Genomic DNA, 27683 nt, shown 5'->3' with positions numbered 1-27683 from the left:
GAAAGCTAAAGCAGGTTCCTAACAAAGACCCACAGAGTTGTTTAAAAATGAACTTAAATCAAATCGGAAATGTCTCGGATGCAAGTTTGTGGTGTTCAAAAGTTAAGATAGACAGCTGATTTTCAACTGCAAAATAAGTGCTTTCCCCCCAAGCTCTTCCAAAGCACAGAAACCTCCAGCTGAATACTGGCCCTGCAGCTTTAGTTATTCCGTGCTGGCAGGAACACTTCCACTTCAATATGTAGGAGAATAATCTTCAATGTGCTGATGAACAAGCACCATCAAGTGCATGACTGACAATAGGTGCCACAGTGATGAACAATCAGACTTGCTGTGCAATGTTCAGCTCGATGAGACTTGGTAATTAGCACCAACTTCAGAAGAGGCCCAGCTTACAGGCTAATGATGAAACTGCACAAGGCTGGATTCTGATCACTTCCATATGGTCTGTGGCTTAACCACAGAACTGTTCCAATAATTAAAATAACTGAAATTTCTAAATGAGCAGGCACATCAGCATTTCGAGAAATGCTTTAATGTGCTTGTGGCACCATAAAGGCTCAAGACAGCACTCTGCAATCAACAGAAGGGGTCACTTAATTAAAAGACAAGTACTGTATGTTTATCACAGAAAGATGCAGCAGGGAGACGCATTCTTCATCCCACTGAATCCATGCCAACCCACTTACATTAATCCCATCTTTTCTCCCCACACTCCATCTACTCACCTCAAGTTCTACCACCCACCTATACACTATGGACAGTTTACAGTGGCCACCCACAAGTCATTCACAAGACAAGACAAAGGAGAAGTAGACCATTCGGCCCATCGAGTCCGCTCCGCTACCGCACCATGAGCTGAACTATTCCCATCTAGCCCCAATTCCTGGCCTTTTTCCCATATCCCTCGATACCTTGACTAATTAGATACCTATCAATCTCCTCCTTGAACACCCCCAATGATCGGGCCTCCACAGCTGTATGTGGCAACAAATTCCATAAATCCACGACCCGCTGGCTAAAGAAATTTCTTCTCATTTCTGTTCTAAATGGGTACCCTCTAATTCTAAGACCAAGGGAAACAGCTTAGCCACATTTACTCTGTCCAGTCCTTTCAACATTCAAAATCTTTCTATGGGATTGGGATGTGGAGGAAACCAGAACACCCAGATGAAATCCAGAGTGAACATGCAAACTCCACACAGACAACACCAGAGGTCAGGATTGAACCCAGGTCACTGGAGTGGCAAAGCAGCAGCAGCTTTACCAGCTGCGCCACTGTGCTGTTCCTGTGGGGAATCCAAAGCAAGGGACCATAAATGTAAGAAGAATACAAGATAAATAAATCCAATTAAGTTTTCTCAAAGATTGATTAGATTGTGGAACAAGGAAGTCAATGACATAGGTACAATTAATAGAAAGTTAAATGAGCACATGAGAGAGAACAGAAAGATAAGTCAACAAAGAGAGATGAACAGCAGTGGGCAACATGGCCTGTTTTGGGCTGTAATCTCTACATAATGAAGACCAATTTATAGAGACATCATCACATTTATAGACACATTATGTTGTCTCATTTGGTACTGCAACCCAATGATGCAGTAGGCACGCAGCTCTTGCTCGAGTTATGTGAACTCGGTTCGAAGAGTGCAGGTTTCTCACTCTCTTTAGCCCAATCCTCTTCCACATTATTTACTACATAGTGAGAGATATTGCCTTTTGGTTAAATAAACAGATGCAATAATTGAAAGTGAGCAAATAGAAATAAATCAAAAAAAATCCAGGTGTTTATCATTTGAAGTCGCACACCAATCTGACTTGGAAACATACTACCATTCCTTTTAAATCCTGAACTCCCTCCTTAAGGATTAATGGATCCTTTAGAAGTTTTAAAAAACTTTTGATAAGATTCCACACAAAAGCAGGTCAAAGAAAAGTGAGAAAGAATTGAAAACATTCATGGCCTTGATTCAACTGATTATAGTTTGGAATCAAGACAGTGAGATTTAAGGTACATCTTATAACAGGTGATAGTGATAAGTGATATTGAAGGGAAACGAAATCGTCAGATTAAGGAACAGAATGGAACTTGGCAGATAAAATTCAATCTAACAAAGTGTGAAGTATCACATTTTGGGTGCAAGAGTGCCAGATAGAAATGCAATTGAAAAAAAAGAGAATAATGAATAAAGATTGGCTTGTTGGTGCAAAAGCAAAATCAGGCACTGGCATCGCTAGAGACATGGAATAAAAAGGATGTTCATACAAATAATCAGAGCATTCAACAGGCCTCATTTGAAATTTGGCTGCTCCATTTGGCAAAGAGTCCCCTGTAGAAACTAGTGATTCAATAGGATGATGGCACTGTCATAATCAGCATACTCTCTTATGTTTCAAGGAAATGAGTTTAAGAATTGATCTGATTGGGGTGTTTAATATAAATAAAAAAATTCCACAGGAATGCTTGTGAATGTGGAATGCAATAACTCAGAAAATCAGTTGTGGTGTTTTAATTGATAGATACCTTAGAAGAAAAAGGTGTTAATAGAAAAAAGGAAAGGTCCAGGTTCAAAAAAATTAAAGAGTACCATGTCCAACAAAACAAAGAGCTCACCCATAGGGTTACATTACAAGCTCTTGAGTTTATCATTTGCCACTAATCTGAGGTTATATTCCATGGATGGTCCCAGTTAGGAACAGAAACAGGCCATACACCCTCAGGTTTATTCTGTGATTCAAATAGTTCATGGCTGATTTATATCCTAGCCACATCTTCCTACGATAATTCTTAATGTTCTTGGCTAGCAAATTCAATCAATCTCAGGTTATGAAACTTTCAATTGACCCTCTAGCCTGAGCAACTTTATTGGGGACAATGTTCCAGATTTCCACCTTTGTGCGATCAGATCCTTTCTGACATCACCAGTGGCCCTTATTTTAAGATTTAGTCTCCTGGTTGTAAACTGTCCCATGAGGAAGCAAGTTCTCTCTAACTCTCCTCTCGGGTCCTTAAAACACCTCCTAAACCTGCACTCAACAGAATACAGGCCTAGCCTTATCAACCTGTCTTCATAATTAAGTCATAGAGGGCTATGGACCGAATAGAGGTTAATTGGAGTAGCGCAGATGGGTGCAATGTCTTTGTGGATATGATGGGCTGAAGGCCCTGTTTCTATGTTGTATGACTATGACTCTAATTTAACCTCTTACACTGGAATCATGTTGGAAATTCTGCACTGCATGTCATTCAAGTTGTGTGATGTGATGGTCAGGGTTGGACACAGTGAGTCTCTGAGTAAGAACACAAACTTCTGGTGATGGAGAATTACTAGTGCACTGCTCACAGCATTCCCTTGAAGGAAGGACATTGATATAAATGAAAAAAATGCAAGTGTGCAGTGTTGTACACTGTGTAGTACCACAGACCCAAATGGTCTTTTTGGTGGGGGTGGTGGTGGGGGTCAACATCTGGTTCAGGAGAAGAAAGGGTGCAGGGATAGAAAGATTTCAGGAGGAGGCAGACTGGCTTTAAAAACGAGAACGGCTGGGATGAGATCTGCATTTTGCCATCAATGAGATGTGATGTCTGTGTAACAGTTTCAGGAATAAATCCCAATGGGTTGCATGTGTCATTTTACACCACTACAATATTTGTGAGTTCTGAGACCTGACAAAACAATTTAGGTCACAGCACTCAAAACAGAGACTTCAGAGGGAAGATTCAACAGGGCCATTAGTTACAAATGTCTCTGGTTCTCAGTCTGGACCTTCATCATAACACTGTTCTCCAGATGCGCAAGTAGCTGGCCTGTTCTAAGAGCTTGCACACGCGACACTCATTGTGTGGCGTTCTGGGGCTCAACACAGTAAGTGCACTGCAGATAACCTTGCTATTATTAGTTTACTACAAAAGGACTGGTCTACTCAATAGTTGTAACTTTCTGTGACTAGGTCTGGCTAAATTTTATGATCAGGTGATTGGTATCAGTAGGTCGTCCCACAAGCTAATGCTAATCTAATTCCGTCCTTGAGAGAAACGGGTACATAACCACTTTCTCAACCTTTGCCAATGATATTGGTGATCTGATTGATAGAAGGTCAGCAGACTATGTTCTGTGCACTTAATTTTCCTTTCTTCTGTTCTCAAAGCTGGAATTCAAACACTTATCTGAAGGCTAACTACAAAACTGAGATCAGTAACCTGTCATGAGGTTTCATCAGCTTGCAGTGGGATTGCATCAAAACAATCTGACATTTTGAAATCAAAGGACTTCAACAGATGCCTCAAGTACAGCCCTGCCTGTAACTGTTAAAAATGAGAAAGTGTGCTACAAGTCCAAGGTTCAGGACTCAAAAAGCACACTGCCTCTTCACCTGCCCCATTTGCCTTAATGTCCTTACCCAACATTAATTTATGGGGGTAACTTTCAGCTGGGTAAAATTGATAATCTCAGTTTTGCCCCAACTTTAGCTTTGACTTTATTACCACATTCCAAAACCTTACAAAATGCATTAAGTTGCTCCCATGACTTGTATTCTGACACCCTTGTAGTGCAGGTACTTTTACTCCCAGCCCCAATGTGAAAATAATACACTGGCCAAGTCTGGTACTTCCTAATTGTACATCTTATGCACACCAATGGTACCCAGTGTACACTAAAAACTGATCATTCTAGCCAGTGTTTTAAAATTATATTCCTCTTTTCACTCCTCATTCTTTGTTCCTCTTAGGTTTTTATTTGAGTCTCACAGGGTCTGGATTTTTAATGTATAAGCCTTTTCATTTGGAGACAAGAGACTGCAGGTACTGGACATCTGGATCTGGATAACAGACAGTAAATGAAAAGGCTTAACACACAAAGGAGCTGGAGGAACTTGGCAGGACAGGCAACATCCAGGAGGGAGATGGACAGTCGACGTTGACTGATGAAGGTTCTCAATCCGAAACATCAAATGTCTATCTCCCTCCATAGATGCTGCCTGACCCGCAGAGTTCCTCCAGCTCCTTTGTGTGTTAAGCCTTTTCATTCACTGTCTCATCTTGACCAAGTAACCTCCATAAGTGGGGATTCTTCCTTTAATTGGATGCACGGGTTACATATCACACCAAATAATATTCTAGGTAAGCTCTACCATGTGTAGACTTACCATTAACAGAGCAGCCTAGTTTACTGCAATCAAATCACTCCTTATTCCTTTGAAATATGCCTTATAGTTAATACCTCAGAATGTGAGTGCCCCTTCTGTTTCTCAGTTTAACATTAAATTCAATCACAGCATGGTGATTACCAGATGTGCCTAACTGCTGCAGTGTTAATTAATTCCATTTTGTTACTCATCATTAAATCCACTCGGGCCCTTTCTCGCCAGTTCTAAAGTACATTTTGATTTGTTTTGCTGTTACAACTTCAGCTGCAGTGTTGGTTGCTCAGTTTATTTCAGAATCTCTCATTGTACCCACTCATTTTTTTTGCTACTTGCCTCCCTTTAAACATAACCTAAGAATTAGGAGCAGAAGTAGGTTATTTGGTCCTTGAAGCCTGCTCCGCCATTCAAGATAATGACTAATCTTCCACCTCAATGTTATTTTCCTGCATCATCCCTGTATTCTTTGATTCCCTTAACATTCACAAATCAATCACTTCCTGGATGAATTCAATGATTTACCACCTTCAAAATTTCTCATCTCAATCAGGAACCCTTATTCTGAGACTCCTGGCACTGAACTCATTCAAGGATAACATGCTCTCTCCATTCAGCCTGTCACACCCTATTAGATTTTGCAGGTTTCAATGAGTTCTCCTCTCCTTCTTCAAAACTCTAAAAGAAAACAGGCCTAATCCAAGTCAATCTCTCCTTATTCAGCAAATCCATCATCCCTGGAACCAGTGTAGTGAATCTTTGCTCCTTCTCCGAAACGTTGACTGTTTATTTCCCTCCATAGATGCTGACTGACCTACTGAGTTCCTCCAGCATTTTGTGTGAGTTACACTTGAACATCAACAACACCCAATCTCTCACCTATGAAAGAAACTCTGCTTTTTGCTATGTACACCAAGTAGATGACCTCACAGTTTTCCACATTATATTCCTTCTGCAAATTCTTTACATCCTCTTCCATACTTTCAATCCCACCTAGTTTTGTACTAACAGCAAACTTGGTAAATTGACCTTTGGTCCCCTCAACCTAATTATGAATAGCTGAGTCCCAAGGATCAAACCCTACAGCAACCCAATAGTAATACAGCAGGGAAACAGGCCCTTCGGCCCAACTCGTCCATGCCGACTATATTGCCCACCAAGCTAGTCCCATCTGCCTGTGTTAATTTGCCAGCCTGAGAAAAATCCATTTCATCTGATAACCAATTCTCAACCCAGACACTTGGTACTTATACTGTAACTCTTTCAGAATCTCCACTGAGTACTAGAAGAATTTTCTTAGGGTACTTCTTAGCAAGATTTGTACCTATGTTTTTTTGTGTACTTTCAGTTCATCAATGGCTATGTTGATAACTGTGCAACCAGGCGTGGTTATGGAGCGATACTGACCAGCAAGGTTCAAAGTTTGATCCCGAATGAAGTGATTTTCTTTTTCAATTAGGGATAGAGTAACACATTAATTGGACACCATGCCTCCAGACTAAATAGGTAGGGACAGAATTTCAGTAAGCATCTGCATTCTTGATCTCTTTCCTGAAAATACATGTCTGTGGGCATTTTAAGGACCAGCCTGAGCTGAGCTGTGATACTATTTACAGCAAAATTGTCTGCCAATATTCACAATTCAAACTGATGCAAGAGCAGCCACTTGGAGAGTTGGCAGAACTTACTGAACATGCCCCAGGGCAATGTCATGTTTTCAGAGTTGAAAGGTGGGAAAGGAAGTTGGGAAGAGAATAAAGAGACAAATGGTTTTTAATTAGCCAAAAAAAAACTAAAGGCAGATCGATTTTGTTGACAATCGCTGAAAGATCAAGTCCCTCCAGGCGTGCTTAAGTACATATTCAAAGGCAAAAGAACCAGCACACATCAACCAAGCTGAGCTGGCAATCGCAGAATTAGTTAAAATGGTGTAAAATGAACAAGACCCAAAAAATAAACACCAAATGTTAGCAGCTTTCAACAAAGTCGTTGCTTTCTAGCACCGGCGACACAATCTCTACACATGAAGAGTTATGAACCTCCAAGTGCTGTCATCTGCTGAAACTATAAGACAGGCACTTTCAGCATTTAATGGACCACCTTGTAAAATTATGAGAATTGAGATCAAACATTTCAATTCTCAGACCAATTCCAAACACAAACCGAGGGAGCAATATAGCTTCATGCTTCACTGACAGATTATACCTTCACGCTTCTCACTTCTTCTCTCTCTCCAACCACCACCCTCCTCCCCCACCCCGCCCCACACACCAGATCTCAACACCCAGAGCCTAGATGGGACAATTAACTAGATGACCATCTCTCAGGTCTCGGTTCCATTGCATCACACTCATATCATCCAAGATCTACCTCTCTCCCTTCTCCACAGCTCACTGCAAATAGACTTTGCGATGGGTAGGCTGGAGTTACCATAGCCAATGCCACAAACCCTCTCTCAAATCACTTAATGCTCCATAATTATGAAGTGCAGGAACGAGTACATCAGTAAAAGGTTAATTGTGTTTTATTTCTCTAAAGAGTTTCAGACATGTTCCTAAGAGTCCCCCTCTAAAAACCCTAATCTCTGATGAGTTAGTTTAATCAAGTAATCTTTATACAAAATTAATTGTAGGCGATGTCAATGTCATTTTTGCCCTCCCTTATTTTTATCCACTGTGAAATCTATTGCTGCATGGTATCTTATCATTCTTAGGAGAAGAATAATAAGCAAATATCTTATTGCGGCTGGTGGTGTTTGGTTCAACAGTATCTGCAACATTCATTCACTCTTCTTTCAAAAGAGAGCCCTAGGCGGAAACAAATTAGGGGCAATACATCTTTTTCATTTTTGCTGAAGTTAGAAATATGTTGCTTGCTAACAGTATTTCATTTCAAATTTGTTACATCAGTAAACATAGGTAACAACCAAGTGAGCAAAATTGAAATTTGTGCTTTTAATTGTTTGCCATTTGAATAGAGTCATAGAGCAATACAGCACAGATACAGGCCCTTCAGCCCAACAGTCCACATTGACTACGGTCCCCACCCAGCTAATCCCAAATTCCTGCGTTCGGCCCATATCCCTCTAACCCCCACCTCTCCATGTACCTATCCAAGTGCTACTTAAATGATACTTTTGTACCTGCCTCAACCACTTCCTCTGGCAGCTCGTTCCATATACTCATCACCCTCTGCGTGAAAAAGTTGCCCCTCAGGTCCTTTTTAAATCTTTCCCCTCTCACCCTACACCTATGCCCTCTAGTTTTGGGCTCCCCTACCCTGGGGAAAATGTTACCGTCCACCTTATCTATGCCTCTCATAATTTTAATCTCTTCTGTAAAGGTCATCCCTCATTCTCCTACGTTCTAAGGAATAAAGACCTCGCCTGGCCAACCTCTCCCTATAACTCAGGCCCTCGAGTCCTGGCAACATCCTCACAAATCTTTTCTGCACTATTTCCAGTTTAACCACGTCTTTTCTATAACGGAAATGGAGAATGGGTACATCCATAATAGATGTGGGGAATGCTAATAGTTCAACACTATCAACGCAAGTGTGCATGATATAGAAACAAAGAATACAAGTGTGCACAATGTCACTTCTTTTCAAGCAATACCTTGTGAACAGAGTATTCTGACATCTATTTAAGAATACTGAAGCGTAGCCTGGGAAGAGAAATTACAGCAGTACAGAAACAGGCCCTACGGCCCACCATGTCTGTGCCGAACACAATGCTGAATTAAACCAAATCCTTCTGCTTGTACATGATCCATATCCCTCCATTCCCTGCACGTGCATGGGTCTAACAGCCTCTTAAACGTTACTACAGGAAGTCCCCGGGTCACGAACGAGTTCCGTTTTTGAGACCGTTCGTAACCCGATTTTGTATGCAACTCGGAACAGTGTCCGCGCATGTGCACTTGGCCCGGGGATCGCGGCCACACGTGGTCCCAGCCGCACATATGCACTTGGCCCGGGGTTCCCCGGCCGCATGTGCGCACTTGGCCTGGGGTTGGGCCAAAGAAGGTTTACCGCTGCCATGGTAGGATCGGGGGCCAGGCCTGCTTACGAACCGACCACGAAGGTCGGTTCGTAAGTACGGGCATTCATAAGTCAGGGACTTCCTATATTGTATCTGCTTCCACCACTACCCCTGACATCCTGTTCCAAGCACCCACCACACTGTGTAAAACAAAATCTTGCTCTGCACATCTCCTTTAATCTTTCCCCCTCTCGCTTTAAATGCATGTCCTCTAGTACTTGACATTTCTACCCTGGGAGAAAGATTCTGACTGTCTACCCTATCTGTGCCTCTCATAAACCTCTATCAGGTCTCCCCTCAAGCCTCAGATGCTCCAGAGAAAACAACACAAGCTTGTCCAACCTCTCCTTATAGCTCATACCCTCTAATCCAGGCTGCATCCTGGTAAACCTCTTCTGCACCCCCTCCACATCCTTCCTGCAATGGGGCGACCAGAAATGCACACGGTACTCCAAGAGCAGCCAAACCAAAGTTTTATACAGCTGCAACAGGACTTCCTGACTCTGATCTTAATCTCTCAACCAATGAAGGCAAGTATGCCATATGCCTTCTTTAGCACCCTACCTGCTTGTGTGGCCACTTTCAATAGACAGACTACATGGACAAAACCACAAGACAGTTGGTAAATGTGATAACACCAGTATTCAGAAACAAAATGCATTTACCCTGTGTACCTGTTCTGGCATTCCATAAGATCCTGAATGATTTGTGACTGATCTAGCTGATTTGCCTCCCTTTGCCCCAGAACCCTTGATATATATTAATAAAAACCTGGTAGTCTCAAATTTAAAATTATCAAATGATTCAACATCAATTGCTGTTCATGAAATAGAGGTTCAAAATAGTACCACCCTTTACATACAAGGCGTATCCAAACTTCACTCTGGAAAGGCCTGGCTTAGACTATGCCCCCCAACTATGTCATACTAGTAAATCCACGCTGCCCTTCTCCAATCTATTCTGAGGTGGGTGCCCAGATCTGCCTGCAGTGCTCAAGGTCTGGCCTAACAAGGGTTTAATACAACTATAAACACAATTTCCAGCTCCTTGCACTCCAGTCCGCTACCTTTGGAAAATGTTTACATTAATGCCCAGGTACCTTTGGACCTCCACTGCTTCCAGCTCTTCACCATTTAGAAGATACTCTTTGATATCCTTTATGGGTCTGAAAATTTCCTACAATGAGATCTATTTTGCAGAATTTTGTTCATTCACATACTCTCGATCCCTCTTCAATCTACACAGCATACAGTACTACCTATCTTTGCCATCAGTAAACTTGGACACGTATCTTTCCATCCCAGAGTCATGGAATCATACAGCACGGAAACAGGTCCTTCGGCCCATATATAAATACACCAAATAGTTGCAACTCCAACAATGATCACTGATGAGACCTTTAAACACTTCCGGCTAATTTAATCACCTGTCCACATCCCCATACTCTCTGCCTCCTGCTTCTCAACCGATTTTCTTGTTGACTGAACATTTTTCATCTATTCAATGAGCTTCAATCCCTTTAGGAGAACTTTAATAAAATTCATATCAATGACATCTATGGATCTTCACCTTTCTACGTCTTCCAAAATTACATTCTGCTTTGATGACATTGGGCAGAACTGGCTGTCTGGAAGTCTTTTTACTTAAGCTAAATTGGTTGCAGCAATGAAGCATATTTGTGCCTGGAATCCGTTCATTCAACAGGGTGCTGATGGAATAACTTGTGGTGTTTCAGCTATTTCAGGCTATTGATCTGTAGTTTTCCCTCATATTCTGAATCAGTGGTTACTGAGCTCAACCAATAAACTGATGAGCCTTTATACAGCTTACGTAGAATAGCTAGGTTGAGGGGGCAGGTTCCTCTTCTGTGATGACACTGGTTAACCCACACAAACCAGTTCAATAGGGATCCGTCTTTTATTACACATGTACAACATCTTCAAAACTAGATTGTTACATGTCAATTCCCGTACCACCACCTCTATGACCATTACCCTGTGCCACACCCTTACTACCCATCTATTAGCAGATCCATTATACAAAGCTCAACGATGGATGATAAAAGCATCACATTGCCAATTAAGCAACTTCTTTATGATACCAAAACGGTGAACATTCTTACTGTTTCTATACAATATACCCTAATTCCTAAATCATTCCTATGGCTACTTCAGTCATTTCAACCTGGCCTCCAATCTTAACAGACTAATTGGGAATACAGAGACTGCATTTATTCTCTCAAGCAATGCTGAAAAGTTCACTTATCTAACTAACGTTGGCTTGTCGGATCCATCAACCAGTTATCAAAGTTGGTTATCTTACAACTTTGCAACAAGAGTGACGGGGCTAATGGATCCATGCCAACTTGTATTGATCTCATTGGCACTTAAGATCTCAAACAGGTGATGATACATCACACGGACCTGCAAACTGGGGTGGGTGTGGTAAGAATGGCTCGTGGCTACAGGCTAAAGTACTCCATTCTCAAGGCTCCACACCACTGAGGTTTACTTTGCCCTTTGCCTGATGTACTGTAGACTAATTGATGGAGATTGATTGCTGTGCCCACGTCATGGCAGCACATAATCAGAAGAGGGCTTGTTCCACTCCAGAGACTTGAGAATCTAAAAGAAAGTTACTGCAAATTCTAGAAATCTTAAGTAATTAAAAATACTGGAAATACTCAGGTGGTCAAGCAACATTTGTGGAGAGAGAAATAGAGTCAGCAGATCAAGCAATATCTGTGGAGAAATTTAGTCATCTTTTTAGGTCAACAACTTTTCATTAGAACTGCTGAAAGAGCATCAACCTCTCTCTCCCCCCACAGATATTGCCTAACTTGTTAAGTACTTCACCATTTCCTGTTTTACATGAGAACCTAATCCAGGCTGACGAGCCCAATTCAGAAGTAATGTGAGGGGGCTGCACCGAGAGTCAGTAAAAATAAGACAAATACATTGTATTGAGCAAAAATTTTAAATAGTGAGAAAAAGGACGGAATGGAAGTACTCGTACAGTGACTTAACCATTTAATTTGGCTTTGGATTATACTTCAGTAAAGAATCAGTATCTATACATTTCTCAATGTGTTTTGCAAGAGGTTTTGATGTAAAAAAACGCACCCATAAAGCAGAAGAACAAATACAGTAACAAGGATGGACAGTTGGGTTCCTGGTGGTCTAACCTCAAGGGTCAGTGCTGGTCCATCTTTTCTACTGGACAAGCGGAAGACAATCTTAAAACATTGCAATGACACAAAACTTGGGGGCTGGCAAGCAGTGGGAATTGCTAAGAAAGACAACAAGCATAAATGCAAATGACTCTGGAGAAAGGTGAAGCAATGCAGCAGCCTGAAGAGGAAGGACAAAACACAGGGAATTGGGACTCCCTCAATTAATGCTGATGGATATGGATGAACAGAAACCTAGACATCTAGGCATTCAAAATAGAACTCCAGGTAAATAGAAAATGAAGTAGGTAGATAAAACTATACAAAAAAGGATTCCGCCTCTCCACTCCCACCAACTGTGAATACATTTGAATAAAGCCACAGGTACTGCTTTTAGATTTGGGCTCCTTATAAAGGTAATATTAAGACCTGGAAAGCATACAGTGCAGATTCATTAGTGACATGCCTGCGCTTGGAAACTATAGTTCAGAGGAGATTTGTAGTACAGGAACAACTTACACCAGGAAGATTTAAGAATTACAAAGGGTTTTCTATCACCTGTAAGGCTATTCGACCAAGGAGTTTTAGAATGCTGTCACAGTGCTGGTGCAATCACAATGGAACAAGTGGTCTTAAGTTGCACTGAAAAACTCCGATACTTACTCAAACTGTTCTTAAACTGATAAATTACTTTTGAAGGCAGTCATTGGGGTTACGTAGGTGACTGAAGCAGCTAATCTACACACAGCCAAGCTCCCAAGGTCTGCTAATGACCCACTTTTGTGACATTGGTTAAAGGATACATATTAATCAGATCTGCAACTTTTAGTTTACGACCACTAGGACATTTTAGAATTATGAAGCGCGTAAGCTGGTAATGCTTAGCTCGGACCAGGAGGAACTTTGATTATGCTCATTTCCTCAACTTATTTTTTTTGCTACATTTCTGATCTGAAATCATTCTGACTGACAAATGATTTCTCTGTTCAGAAAATTAAGATCCCACTTTCACTTAGAAGCAAAAGAAAGAATAAATTGTCATTCAAGATGCAGTTTACATTAGAGAATCCAGCAGCAAGCTATTCTGTCATAATATTAACAGAGCAATACGTACCTTAGCAATCGACCCATTTTCCTCCACTGCTGGAGACTGAACATTGCTGTTGCTGTTGCTGTTTGTTGACTCCACATTGTAGTCGCGAAAGCAGCAGAAGAACGAGCTGAAAAAGCTACGACTCCTCTGCTTTTTCAAGCTGAGGCCGCTCTGAGAAACTGAAAGAAAAAAATGGAGAAAACAAAATTCAGCTGAACAAAAATAATGGCATTATTTTTAGTGCCGAGTTCTGAATCTTATCCTTAGTTTCACTACCCTATTAAATTCAACTCCTTCCTTTCCTTTAGATTTCAGCAAGTAATTCAAGAATTCTGAGGGGAGGGAAAGAATTTGTCTTCTTGTTAACAAAGCTTTCAAAACTATGCTATGTAGTTAAAACTGCTCGTACCTATTGGTTCACTATGGCAAAAGGTTCAAACAGAAGAAGGATAAGGAGGATGGTCACAATCTTTTCCCCGGGGTAGGAGAGTGTAAAACTAGACGACACAAAGGTGAGAGGGGAAAAATTTAAAAAGGATCAGATGGACAGGATTTTCACAAAGAGGGTGGTGAGTATATGGAACGATCTGCCAGAGGTAGCAGTAGAGATGGGTACAATTATGTTTAAAAGACATTTGGACAGATTCATGGATAGCAAAGGATTAGAGGGGTACGGGCCAAATGCAGCCTTATGAGATTAGCCCAGGAAGGCACCTCAGTCAGCATAGACAAGTTGGGCCGAAGGGCCTGTTTCCATGTTGCATGATGATATCACTCCACTATCCCCGAAAAAATTTCAAAGTGTTTATTCAATTTCCTTCTAAAAAGTATTGAATCTGCTTTCACCACTTACAGTCAGTGCATTCAGATCATAATGACTGTATGGGGCTTCCAGTTGCTCTGCCAACTAAGTCTGTATTCTCTGGTTAACAACCCTTTTACCATTGGAAACAATTTCTCCTTGTTTACTTCATGTTGAATACATATCAATTTTCTCTTTAATATTTTCTGCTTTGTAAAGAACAATCCCAGTGGCTCTAGTCCTTCCAGAAGACATTCTTGGAGTGTTTGCTTTGTATAGTTGTGCCTATTTTATCCCAACTCAGATATCTAAGAGACCATTGGGTTACTTGTGTAAAAACTGATATGTCCAAATGCACATTAACGTTACAAGAGTTTCATCATAGTAAACTGCTAAAGAATATTATATGTCCTCAAATCCACTAACCAAGACCATACATTTCCCTTTGGTCATCGTGGATAATCCAGACTGTTGTCCAACTACACTCAAAAGCATAACAGAACCCACCAGTAGAATAAATTCAGCCCAGCTGGTTTCTGGTACTTATTCTCCACAAAGACATCACCAGCAATATCACCCTATTGGCATACCCCCATTCCATCCTCGCTAGTGATATTGCTTTGCTTCCTTTGAATATAATTCACTGCAACTGTTAAACATGACTCCTCATTCAATCGATAAAGAAATTTCTTCTTAATTTCATGTTGTATACCTTAGTGACCATCTTGCACTAACGGCAACGTTCCAATCTCTTGCGACAGGATTATCTTCTCCACACCCATTCTAGAACATAGAACACTACAGCTCCTTCGACCCACGATGTTGTGCCGACATTTTATCCTGCTCCAAGATGTATCTAACCCTTCCCTCCCACATAGCCATATGAATGATAGAGAAATGGAGGGCTATACCACAGAACCATAGAACAATACAGCACAATACAGGCCCTTCGGCCCACCATGTTGTGCCAACCTTCAAACCACTCCTAAGACTATCTAACCCCTTCCTCCCACATACCCCTCCATCTTAAATTCCTCCATATGCTTATCTAACAATCTCTTGAACTTGACCAATGTATCAGCCTCCACCACCACCCCAGGCAGCGCATTCCATGCACCACTCTCTGGGTGAAAAACCTCCCTCTGACGTCTCCCTTGAACCTCCCCCCCCCCCCCCCCCCCCCCCCCATTACCTTAAAAGCCATGTCCTTTTGTATTGAGCATTGGTGCCCTGGGAAAGAGGCGCTGGCTGTCCACTCTATCTATTCCTCTTAATATCTTGTATACCTCTATCATGTCTCCCCTCATCCTCCTTCTCTCCAATGAGTAAAGCCCTAGCTCCTTTAGTCTCTCCCACCAATCTAATCCATCTAAGAATCTCTTAAAAGTCTCTAATGAATCTGCCCCCACCACCTCTGCAGGCAGTACGTTCCACACACCCACCAGTCTGTGTAAAAAAAAAACTTACTTCTGACATTCCCCTTACACCTTCCTCCAATCACCTTAAAATTATGCCCCCTCATGTTAGCCATTTTTGCCCTGGGAAAAAGTCTCTGACTGTCCACTCGATCTATGCCTCTGATCATCTTGTAGACCTCCCTCTATCAAGTCACCTCTCATCCTCCTTCTCTTCAAAGAGAAAAGCCCTAGCTCACTCAACCTATCCTCATAAGACATGCTCTCCATCCTGGGAAATCTCCTCTGCACCCTCTCTAAAGCTTCCACATCCTTCCTATAATGAGGCAACCAGAACTGAACACAATACTCCAAGTGTTGGCAAACCAGAGTTCTATAGAGTTGCACCATTACCTCACGACTCAATACCTCGACTAATGAAGGCCAACACACTATACGCCTTCTTAACAACCCTGTCGACCTGCACGGCAACCTTGAGGGATCTATGGACGTGGACCCCACGATCCCTCTATTCCTCCACATTGCTAAGAGTCCTGCCATTAACCTTGTATTCTGCCTTCAAATTCAATCTTCCAAAAATCAAAGAGCAGGGGTCCCAGAACAGATCCCTGCAGAACACCACTGGTCACTGATCTCCAGGCAGAATATGCTCTGTCTACCACCACCTATCAAACCATTTTATAATTTATCTCTCAGCTTTCTATTTCCTGGAGAAAATAACCCCTCACGGTTTTCAAACATTATACACAAGCTCAGTTCCAGAACTGTTCTTCTGCAGTGCTTCTACATTGTTTCCACCACAGCCAGAACTGTGCACAGTGCGATCTAATCAAATTCCTACGCAATGTTGAGTGTGCAGATAAAAACAGATGCCCCCTACTTCCTCAAATCAATTGTAGCACACCATTCTAACAGAGCCTAAATGAATTTCATAAGATTATCCAAGGCAAAATATCTTTTGAGATTGAGCCTCTAACACCATTGGTAGTTAGTTTATTAGTCACATGTACCAAGATACAGTGGAAAAGCTTTGTTTTGCATGCATCCAGACAGATCAATCCAAACACATCAAAGGTAGTACAAAGGAAAAAGCAATAACAGAATACAGAATGTAGTGTTACAGTTACAGAGAAAGTGCAGTGCAGGTAGATAAATAAGGTGCAAGGGCCATGACAAGGTCAACTGAGATATCAAGAGTTCATCTTTATCATACTAGGCATCTGTTCAAGATTCTTATAACAGTGGGGTAGAATTTGACCTTGAGCCTGGTGGTGTGCGTTTTCAAGCTTTTGTATCTTCTGCCCAATACAAAGGGGGAGAGAAGACAGAATGTCTGGGGTGGGAGGGGTCTTTGATTATGACGACTGCTTTCCCGAGGCAGTGGGAAGTGTAGACAGAATCAATGGAGAGGAGGCTGGTTCTATCCTGAAACTAAATTATACTTGGGAAAATACAGTCAACAAAGTATGCTCCCAGAGATCCAGTGGTGAGGTGCAGCTTGCTACTGTCACTGTGCTGTTGCCACCAGAGTGAAGCAGACAATGTTCCCCTAATACCAATCCACATTGTGTAGGAATTTCACTAGCTCTTCAGCAGTAGTACCACCATCCTTCTTGGTATGGGATTTACCAACACGAGTAGAGATAGCCAAGATGGGCAAAGGAAAAAAGATTGATTATTTTGTGCTCAGAGAACCAGAGCTTATTTTCACAAAATTCTCAGCAAGCCATCAGGTTTCCTGCTCAAAAGCAGATCTATACCTACAATGGAGTACATAGCACACTAAGTCCCCAAACTAGAAGCCAGAGTTCGGGCCACTGATCTAAAAACACAATTCTCACCCCTCCATGGCAACTAGGAAAACTTAAATCTGTGTAATTAATCAGCTGGTATTAAAAAAAAAACAAGTATGTGTAATGGCAACCATGAAACTATCCAACCATCATAAAATGCCATCTGGTCCACTAAAATCCTTCATGGATGGAAATCTGCCATATGTGACTCTGGACTCAACAATATAGTTAACTTAGAGTTCCTCCTCAGTTCAGGAGTAATTAGGGATGGACAATAAATGCTAGTAACGTCCACATGCTGTGAACAAAATCTGGAGTGGGAGCAGCAAACAGAAGGCTAAAATCCAATCAGGGCTGGCATTTTGATAGCACTCTGACAAAACATCCTGGTCAGGCCAGCACTCTGCAGGCGAGTCAAGTCACCTTCGGGGAAAGCAAAGCTCTGACCGCCTCGTCCTAGTCCAAGAACAATAAAAGGAATACATAAAACTCTGTGGGTACTGTGTTTCATTATAACTTTGCAAGTTTCCAAATTGTAATAATTTTAAACCGGCCTGTTGTACCCGATTCAATGAACTCAGTGCAATCAAGAAATGTTCTACAGTTCTTGAACATACCGTTTATACCAAATGCCTGTAGACAGCCATTACCCCACCCAACACCATTATCATTTACCCACTGCTCACTAAATAACATGTGCCCAAGATGTAGAAATAATGAATGCTGAACCAATGGACATGACCAAGTAGTTTTGAAGATTGTTGCTGGTGATAGAAGCAACAGCAGTGAAAGGAATGGACAACAGAGGCACAGAGATCTTGTTACCAGACTATCGCATTACCCAGGTCTCCTCAAGTCTACAACTTTGTGAACAATTGATTTTACCACAGCCGAGTTTAATGGTGAAGTTCCACAGTCACACTCCACAGCTGGAGTAATGCAGAGAGTTTTAGTTGGCTTATTTAAGGAAGAATATATTTGCATTAAAGGCAGCTCAGAGAAGGTTCATTGGATTGACTCAAGAAGGGAATTAGGAAAGCCAGGAGGGGCCAAGAAAAGTCCTTGGCAGGTAGGATTAAAGAGAATACCAAGGCATTCTATACATACATTAAGAGGATAACTAGGGAGAGGGTAGGGCCACTCAGGGATAAAGGAGGGAACGTGCTTGAAAGCGAAGGAGGTGGGTGAGGTCTTTAATGAGTACTTTGCATCAGTACTTACCAAGGAGAAGGACATGGGGCATAGGGAGATCAGTGTGGAGCATGCTAATATGCTTGGGCATTTCAAGATAAAGGAGGAGAAAGTATTGGGTCTCTTTAAGAGCATTAAGGTGGATAAGTCCCCTGGGCCTAATAGGATATACCCCATGTTATTGAGAGAAGCAAAAGATGAGATTGCTAGGGCCTTGACCAATATCTTTGTGTCCTTTCTAGCCACAGGTGAGGTCCCAGAGGACTGGTGAGTAGCTAATGTTCTTCCATTATTCAAGGAGGGAAACAGGGATAATCATGGTAACTATAGACCAGTGAGTCTCATGACATTGGTAGGGAAGTTACTGGAGAGGATTTTTAGGGATAGGATTTGAGCATTTGGAAAAGCATAGCCTAATTAGGGACAGTCAGCAATGGCTTTGTGCAGGGCAAGTCATGCCTTACTAACTTGATTTGAGTTTTTTGATGAGGTGAAGACGGTGATTGATGAAGGTAGAGCTGTGGATGTTGTCTACATGGATTCTAGTAAGGCGTTTAACAAGGTCCCTCATGGGAGGCTCATCCAGAAGATTAAGATGCACGGGATCCACAGTGAGTTGGCCATTTGGATTCAGAACTGGCTTGCCCATAGAAGACAGAGGGTAGTGGTTGATGGGACTTATTCTAGCTGGGTGTCTGTGACTAGTGCTGTTCCTCAGTGATCTGTACTGGGACCCATGTTGTTTGTGATGTATATAAATGACCTGGATGAAAATGTACATGGGTGGGTAAGTTTGCAGATGATATGGATACTGGTGATGTTGTGGATAGTGTAGAAGATTGCCAAAGGATACAGCGGGATATAGATCAGTTTGCAGGTATGGGGTGGAGAAATGGCAGATAGAGTTCAACCCAGCCAAATGTGAAGCGTTGCACCTTAGGAGATCAAATGTAAAGAGACAGTACACTGTTAATGGCAAGCCCTAACAGTGTTGATGAGCAGAGAGATCTTGAGGTCCAAGTTCATAGCTCCCTGAAGGTAGCTGCACAGGTTGATATGGCAGTAAAGAAGGCAAATGGCATGCTTGCCTTCGTTAGTCAAGGCATTGAGTTCAAGAGTCAGGAAGTTATGCTGCAGCTTTATAAAACTTTAGTTAGGCTGCATCTGGAGTATTGCATTCAGTTCTGGTCGCCCCATTATAGGAAGGATGTCGAGGCTTTGGAGAGGGTGCAGAAGAGGTTTCCAGGATGCTGCCTGGATTAATGGGCATGTGCTATGAGGAGAGGTTGGACAAACTTGGGTTGTTCTCTCTGGAGCGGCAGAGGGTGAGGGGAGACCTGATAGAGGTTTATAAGATTATGAGAGGCATAGATAGACAGCATCTTTTCCCCAGGGTTGAAATGTCTAATACCAGAGGGCATGCATTTAAGGTAATAGGGGTAAATTCATGGGTGCCTGGAATATGCTGCCTGGGGTGGTGGTGGAGGGAAATATGATAGGGGCATTCAAGAAGCTCTTAGATAGGGACATGAATGTGTGTGAAATGGTAGGATATGGGCATTATGTAGGCAGAAGGAATTCGTTTAGTTGGGCATTTTATTACTAATGTAACTGGTTCAGAACAACATTGTGGGCCGAAGGGTCTGTTTCTGTGCTGTACCGTTCTAATGTTCTCTGAAGTAATCACCTTACAAGGAACAATTGTGCTGGCTGAGTTAATACTCAATGAAGTTTAGAAGGAAAGGTGAACCATAAAAGATTCTGAGGAACCTTGATGTTGTTAGAATGTTTCCTCTCTTGCGATAATCTAGTCCTCGGGGGCATAGTTTCAGAATGAGGGGCTGGCCAGTTAAGACTGAAATCAAGAGGAATTTATTCTCCTACAGGGTGGGGAATCTTTGGAATTTTCTACCTGTGGAGGCCAAGACATTGAATATATTGAAGGTTGGGTCAGTTACACAATTTTTTTTTAAACACTGTAGAGAAATCACAGGTTACAGAAATTGGGTAGGAAAGTAAAATAGAAGTCAACAATCAGATCACCCATGATCTTAACAAATGGCAGTGCAAACTCACAGATATGGCCCACTCCTCCACCCATTTCTCAAAGTTTTGATCTGTATCCTCTGACCCAGCAATTTACTGAAGGGGAAAGCTACTACAATTCCACAGGAGGCCTTGTATGTGCATTAGCTCATTGAAAGAACTGTTTATTGTTTTGATTACCACCTATGTGGGAGTATCCTGGTTCAGTCTTTGGTTGTCTGAGGAAGAGTGTTTGAAGATCAAAACCTCATACTCAATACAAAAGTCAGTCTACCAGGCAGCAGCAATCCCCTCCCCATTCCTCTTTGGGTCATGGACTACCTAAAGCAGACACCTCAAAGAACTAGAGAAATACCACCAATGCTGTTTCCACTAAATCCTCTGAATCAACTGTAGATTCTTCGGCATTACAGGGATGCAGCCACCAAATGTTGGGTGGGTATCCCTGCAATATAAGCCACAGAGACAAATTGCACATTGACACACAAATGTTGGAACTACAAGTCTGTCAGGACAATGGGTGCCTTTTCAGTTAGTCAAAGACAGGCAGATTTGCACTAATGTAACACCTTTTACGAACTCTTGATCTTCCTAAATCACCTTACAGCCAATGACATGCTATCACATCAACTGTCACTGTTGTAAAGTAGAAATGTCGTTGCACCCTGCCGTACATGACACTAAACAATCTAACTAAATCTGTTCACATCAGACTCCAACAAACAGCCATGTAACAGTGATGATTACCATTGTTATTTAACCTGGTTAAGGGATAAATAGTGACCGAGTTAGGGGGATAACATCCCCGTTAGTCTTCAAAATAGTACTATTCACACTCTTTGCTACAGTAAACAGAAAATGCTGGAGATATCGCTCAGGCAGCATCTGTTGAAATGTTCATTCTGTTTCCTTGTCCACAGATGCTTCCTGACCTTCTGATTACTTTTTTTGTTTTAATTCAAGTTACAGATCTCTGACCTTGCACTGTGGAAAAGCATTAAGCACAGGCAAGGTGGGTGGATAGAGGGAATGTTCATGAATCGATAGATGAAGGCCCAGGATACCATCATCAACACAGTACAGATAGCAACAGTGGGTGTTCTTTCATGGCACAACAAGAACTGAATGAAATGAAATATATTCAGGTCATCCTTGAAGACTTGCAGACTGGCTGACTGCCATCCAAGTCAAGATCAATAAATGGCAAAGGAACATTCAATAAGTTGAAGGGAAGGGAAAATGCTTTCAAAGGGTCACTTGATTAAGAGCTGAGAGGTTAAACCAGCAGTCCTATATATAAACTGGCTGCATATTTCAAAATGATCCAAAAGCATTGATCAAACTTCAGAGGCTCTTCCAGTGAAATTCACAAGGTATAAAATCTTGTGTTTTCATCTACGTTCATGCATGAATATACTTAACTATTTACTTAATCTCTATTGAATCACTTGTCAAAGTATCTTAGACAGCACATCATAACAAAGCTACATTCAGGGCACATCTTTTCATTAAAAAGAGCAGCTGATAGTAAAAAAAGAAGTGTTGCAAGGGAGGTTACTGTTGCTGAATTCCAATCTACGAAACTGAAAATGTGAATAGAATAATTGGTGCAACCCTACGGACTCCTGACACATTCAACAGTTTACAGCACCCATGGTTATTGAGGCAATATACAGCACACATTCACTGAATCACTGAGAACCACTATCATCAACATCACACTAACCTACCCAAAGTAAGACTAGTGTTGCTGAAGTCAATGTGCATCATTAAGGCTATTCCTTGGCCAGCTATAGGATGACCCTTGCTGTTAGAGGTGGAGACATGTTCCATGGCATTGACCAGCTCAGATCACCATCGAGGTTCAATGGGATGTTGTGTCTTGTCTGCCCTGTATGAACCTCCTTGGAGAAATGGGGCTGCACAAAAAAATGTTTGTAAATGCAATTACGTCTGTTCTATTCCACCTGCTCCAGAATCTAGTTTGAAATATTAATCAAAACTGGCCCTACTGAAATTTTACCCTCTTCAAACTAAAATGTTTACTTGTCTTAATATTACACAGAATATATAGAAAGAGACTTTTTGCCCCAACAGGCCCATTCTGTTATGTACACTCTGCCCTAACCTCCTCCTCCTCTTCTTCAGCTCACCTTTAATGCGTTCTTTCATTTCTTTCTCCCTAGCGTTTAACCATCTTCTTCACCTATGCCCTTCACCTCTACTACCCCTTCTGGTAGCATCTAGCAAGAGTATGCTCGGAAAGTTTTGAGTATAAGATTCACACACTTATCTTTCTGTTTTCAGTGAATCATGGCTTCCGCTTACATCTATTTTTAAATTTTAAAAAAGCACTGAATTTGGTAAAGGAATAAACTAAAGGGGAAAATCACCAAAACAACCCCAAGAAGACTGAGTAGTCAAAAAGTAACTCTTAGAATCTTATACTACAGAAGAAACCACATGCTGTCCTTTTGAAAAAGCTATAAAATTGGTCCCCAGCTTTTCACGTTCCATATGGTTATGGGTTGAAGTTGGTTATCTTTGTCCAGATCCAGGGCTCACATAAACTACATTGCCCTGTCTCAATGGGTGGTACTCTAAAGTCAAGTCCCAAACCAGAGATTTCCAGCACAGAAATCTCAGCTGACAATCCAGTGCACTATGTAGAACAAAGTACATTCAATGCTGCTGCCTTTCAGTTAAGAGGCCCCTTCGACTCTTTCAGGGAATCACAAGGGATCCAAAGCACCAGTTGGAAAAGGAGATGCAAGGAAGTTCTCATGTGTCCTGTCCAATACTTAGCAATCAACAAACATCACTAGAAAACAGATTAGCTGGACACTATCACATTGGCCTTCTAAGAGCTTGATGTACACAAATTGGCTATGCATTTCCTGCATTAATGGCTACTCTTCAAAAATATTGTGTTATCTGTAAAGCAATAAGGTATACCCAGAGGTAGTGAAAAGCACCATATATTGCAAGTCCTTTTCCTTTTCACTTAAAGCTTCTTATTCTTAATTTGTACAGTTGGGATTAGCAGCTGAACAAGACATCCATAAGTACACCAGTAAAATAACAACTGATGGTCAACACACACACTGCCACAGGTAGTGGTAGAAGCAGACGCAATTACAACACATTTGGACAGTAAGATAGGAAACAGAGGGATATGGGCCTAATGCAGGCAAATGGGATTAGCAAAAATGGGCACCATGGCTGGCATGGATGAGGTAGGCTGAAGGGGCCAGTTTCTGTGCTGCATGATTCTAGGATTCAAAAATCCTCTCCCATTGGTGAGGAGTCACTATCTAGGAGCAAATCTGCAATTTTTTTTGTAGCAATAAGAATATGATATAAAAACAGAAAATGCTGAAAATACTCTGCATTTGTGGAAAAAGAAACAGTTAACATTTCAGGCCCTGTACTTTCCTGAAAACTGGGAGAGGGAAAAAAAAGTTAGTTTTCAGTAGAAGGTGGGGAGGGATGGGTAGAACAAAAGGAACATCTCTAATAGGGCGAGACCAAATGGGATAATGCAGGCAGTTACAAGTACATCATGTTTGTCTGTTTGTGTTAAGGGCAGCGAGGCTGTGGGACATGCCCAGCAAGGCAGGCTATACGAATAGAAGAAAAACTGAGTCAAAAGGATGGCAAACAAAAGTGGCCAGTTCTTATATAGACAGATGGAAAGAGTTACCTTAAGTTGGAGAATTCGAGACCAAGGCAGCTGCAATGTGCCCTGTTGAGAATGATGTGCTCTTCCTCACACATGCGCTGGGCTTAATTGTAACAGTGCAGGAGGGTAGTGACAGAAAGGTCAGAGTGGGAGTACGATGGTGAAAAAGTGGCAGACAACTGCAAGTTTAGGATTACTGCTACAGACTGAGCGCAGGTGCTATGCAAAGCAATCATCAAATTTGGTTTCGCCGCTGTAGAAAAGGCCACTTGGTGAATACAGATCACAGTGCATAAGATGGGAGATGCAAGTGAATTGCTTCTTCACCTGAAAGGACTGTTTGGTCCCTGGACAGTGGGAAGAGAAGGGGCGAAAGGAGAGGTGTAGCATCTCCTGCAGATGCATGGGAAGAAACATGATATATGTGGTAAAAACATGGTAAATGATAAACTAAGAAAATGACCATGACCTACCATGAAGGACATAAGGTAGATAGAGGAGATAAATTATGATCATGCAGATCTTATCTACATGAATTGTAATTTTCTTTTGCATCCCCAGCGTGTACAAAGCAGGATGTTAGAGAACAGAATGCCTAAGGCAACAAGGTGTCATACTTTAAAATCATGGTATGTGACCATACTGACTCTTGACCTAAACACAGTGAGGATGTAAAGAAAGACAGGATGTCCCAAAGCACTTTACAGCTAGTTAATTACATGCAAAATGTGGTTATTATTTTCAATGCAAGCAAATGCCACATCCATTGTGAAAGGTCCTACAAAATGTTATGATGAATTTACATGAGCACGAGGTGTCACTAGGCTATATACCAAGAGCTGGGCTAAGCGATTAGGTTGGAATGCCATTTTCATGGTAGCATGGGCACAATGACCAGAATGAGCTCCTTCCGTACTGAGATAAATAACAAATAACATACTTTGGCTATGTTTGGTTGGGATATAAATCTTGACCAGGACATCAGGAGAATTCCCATGGCCTTCAAGTACCGCTGTGGTTTCAATTGCATCAACCTGCACAGACAGATGGGGCCCGTTAACATCTCACCCGAGAAATAATGCACTGAATATCAGCTTAAGTAAGGAATTCAAGTCTCGGCGTGGTGTGAATCCATATCTTTAGACCACGTAGGGTTTCCTCCTAGGTTCCTCCCACCTCCCAAAGACATATGTAGGTTAACTGGCCACTGTAAATTGCCCCAGGGGGAGAGTGGTAGAATTTGGGGGAATTGATTGGAATGGGGAAGAAAAAAAATGGGAATTAGTGTAAATGGGTGTTTGATGTCAGTGAGGACAGTGAACTGAAAGGCCTGTTTCCATGCTGTAAGACTCTATGACTCTAAAATGCTTCCCTTTAGCTTAGGATGTGCAGAAGAAATATCAGCATCAATTCAAAAAAAAATTCAAGGAGGTCATTTTGCCCACCAGGCACGTGTCTGCTCTAAGATCCTATACATTAGGAATACTCCCTTGTTTTTCCCTCCCTGCCAATCCTCCAACTTCTAAGTACACCAAATTCTCTTTGAATGTTTCCTACTGACAGCACTGTCCTTTTTAACAGCACATTTGTAAACGCATAAAGAAAAAAGTCCTCATCTTACAGCTACCTCTTTTGCCAATTACTTGCACAACCACAATCGCTAAATCATGTATTAGGTCCATTAAGAGCTCAAGACTTTTCCCATAGGACTTTATTAAAAGTAACCAGTACAAATGTGTAAGACATGACTAAACAAACTCTGCTGATTGCATAGCGAGTTTCCAGAAATCCTTCCGAAAATAGTCAGACAAGGAGGGCCCTGCGGAACAGAACGAAGTCAAAATTTCGTGAATCTATCGCAGTAACTTAAAAAAAGACAGCAGAATATACTTTTAAAAATTGCAACTGATGGAGTACTATGTTCCTACAGCGATCTGAAAGACACAGTTGGACAAAAAGATCCCAAAAGCAACGTACATTTAGTTCTCTCATTCAGCATAAGGAAATAAGGAAAAACAATGTTCAATAACAGACCATGATATTATTAGGCCTAGTGCAATGATAAAGAGGTAATATTTAAAAGAAGAGGTGGAGAAGCTTAGTATGGTGAAGGCATAGCCACCAATGATAGGATTATGAAAATATGCAATGTGTGAGAACTGGAGAGGATCTCAGAAGGTTGTAGGGCTGGAGATCACAAGGATAGGGAGGGGAGTAACCATAAGATTGCAATGAATTCTATTCTTAGAACCACGTTATAAAGCCATTTGTTAGAGATTATGGTGCATTCAGATGCTGCTTCAGTAATTTAAAACATTTTGAGGCTGGGAAAAAAAGATATAGTCTTCAAACAGTGTCACCAATTTTGACTTAGCAATAGTGAAATTTAAAAATTGCATAAAATCTATTAACAGCAGCACTTGAGACATACAAATTAGATGGCATATCATCAGAAGAATAAAAATCAGAGTGAAAATACATGTATGTTATTGTTGTAATGTACTTGGTTATCAACAAAGAGCCTTATAAGTCTTATAGTATTATACACCACACCGACACTTCCCAGTTATCTTCACTTTACCTGACAGCATGTCCTACTATTTATTCCACCTTCTTGAATTGAACCAACTTCCCCTTACTACAATTAGTAAGAACTTTCGCATTCTAACCACACAATATGTTTGGACCTTAGTTTTTCCTCATGACAGACAAAGACCAACTTGCTAGATAACTCCGCATTTGTTAGCTTTTTCTGTAGAAAAGGCAGCAGATACTTGGATTGTCAAATGTGAGCTTGCAGGTTCTAAGTGTAGAGTACAGCTCTGTATTGAAATGATGTCTACACTGTGGAAGTACACAAACCTCAATCCTTCCTCCCTATCACAGCAACTTATCTTCCTCAGGAAAAAAAAGCACACACTTGAGGATTCAAATGGTGTTCATTTCCAAGTTAAATACAGATATACAAGAAATTGGCCATTTGGGCTGGGCTAGGGTACAAATAGAGACAGAGAACCACTGTGCTTCCAGCGCCAAAATTACTATCATATCCACTACATGAACTTCAAAACTACTTCATCTGCTCCACTCTTCCTACATCTCATAGGATTTGGGTGGCACAGGCAAGGTTGGTGTTTGCAACTGATCCCTAATTTTGCCCTTGGCTTACAACACCATTTACAAGGTCAGCTAAGAGTCAACCACGTTCCTATTAATCTGAATTCGTATAAAGCCCAGGTCAGATAAAACAGGAGATTAGCAAACCTGTTGCTTTTTGGACTTGTCAGTATTTTAATAGTCAGTATTAC

The 27683-nt window shown here is 41.5% G+C and overlaps 1 protein-coding gene across 3 annotated transcripts in view; it reads right to left on the bottom strand.

Annotated features, from left to right (window-relative positions):
- Positions 1 to 27683, bottom strand: part of ctdspla (CTD (carboxy-terminal domain, RNA polymerase II, polypeptide A) small phosphatase-like a) — a 163040-nt gene that overhangs the window by 39933 nt on the left and 95424 nt on the right. For all 3 annotated transcript variants that reach the window (XM_052015550.1, XM_052015549.1, XM_052015551.1), the window contains exon 2: positions 13468 to 13625. In XM_052015550.1, coding sequence (XP_051871510.1) covers positions 13468 to 13625 — 158 coding nt within the window. The remainder of the gene's footprint in view (positions 1 to 13467; positions 13626 to 27683) is intronic.

The sequence above is a fragment of the Pristis pectinata genome, chromosome 5 (assembly GCF_009764475.1).
Source record: "Pristis pectinata isolate sPriPec2 chromosome 5, sPriPec2.1.pri, whole genome shotgun sequence".
NCBI classification, from domain to species: Eukaryota; Metazoa; Chordata; class Chondrichthyes; order Rhinopristiformes; family Pristidae; genus Pristis; species Pristis pectinata.
The sequence above is the reverse complement of the archived record's forward strand: the minus strand, read 5'-3'. Positions and strand labels throughout refer to the sequence as shown.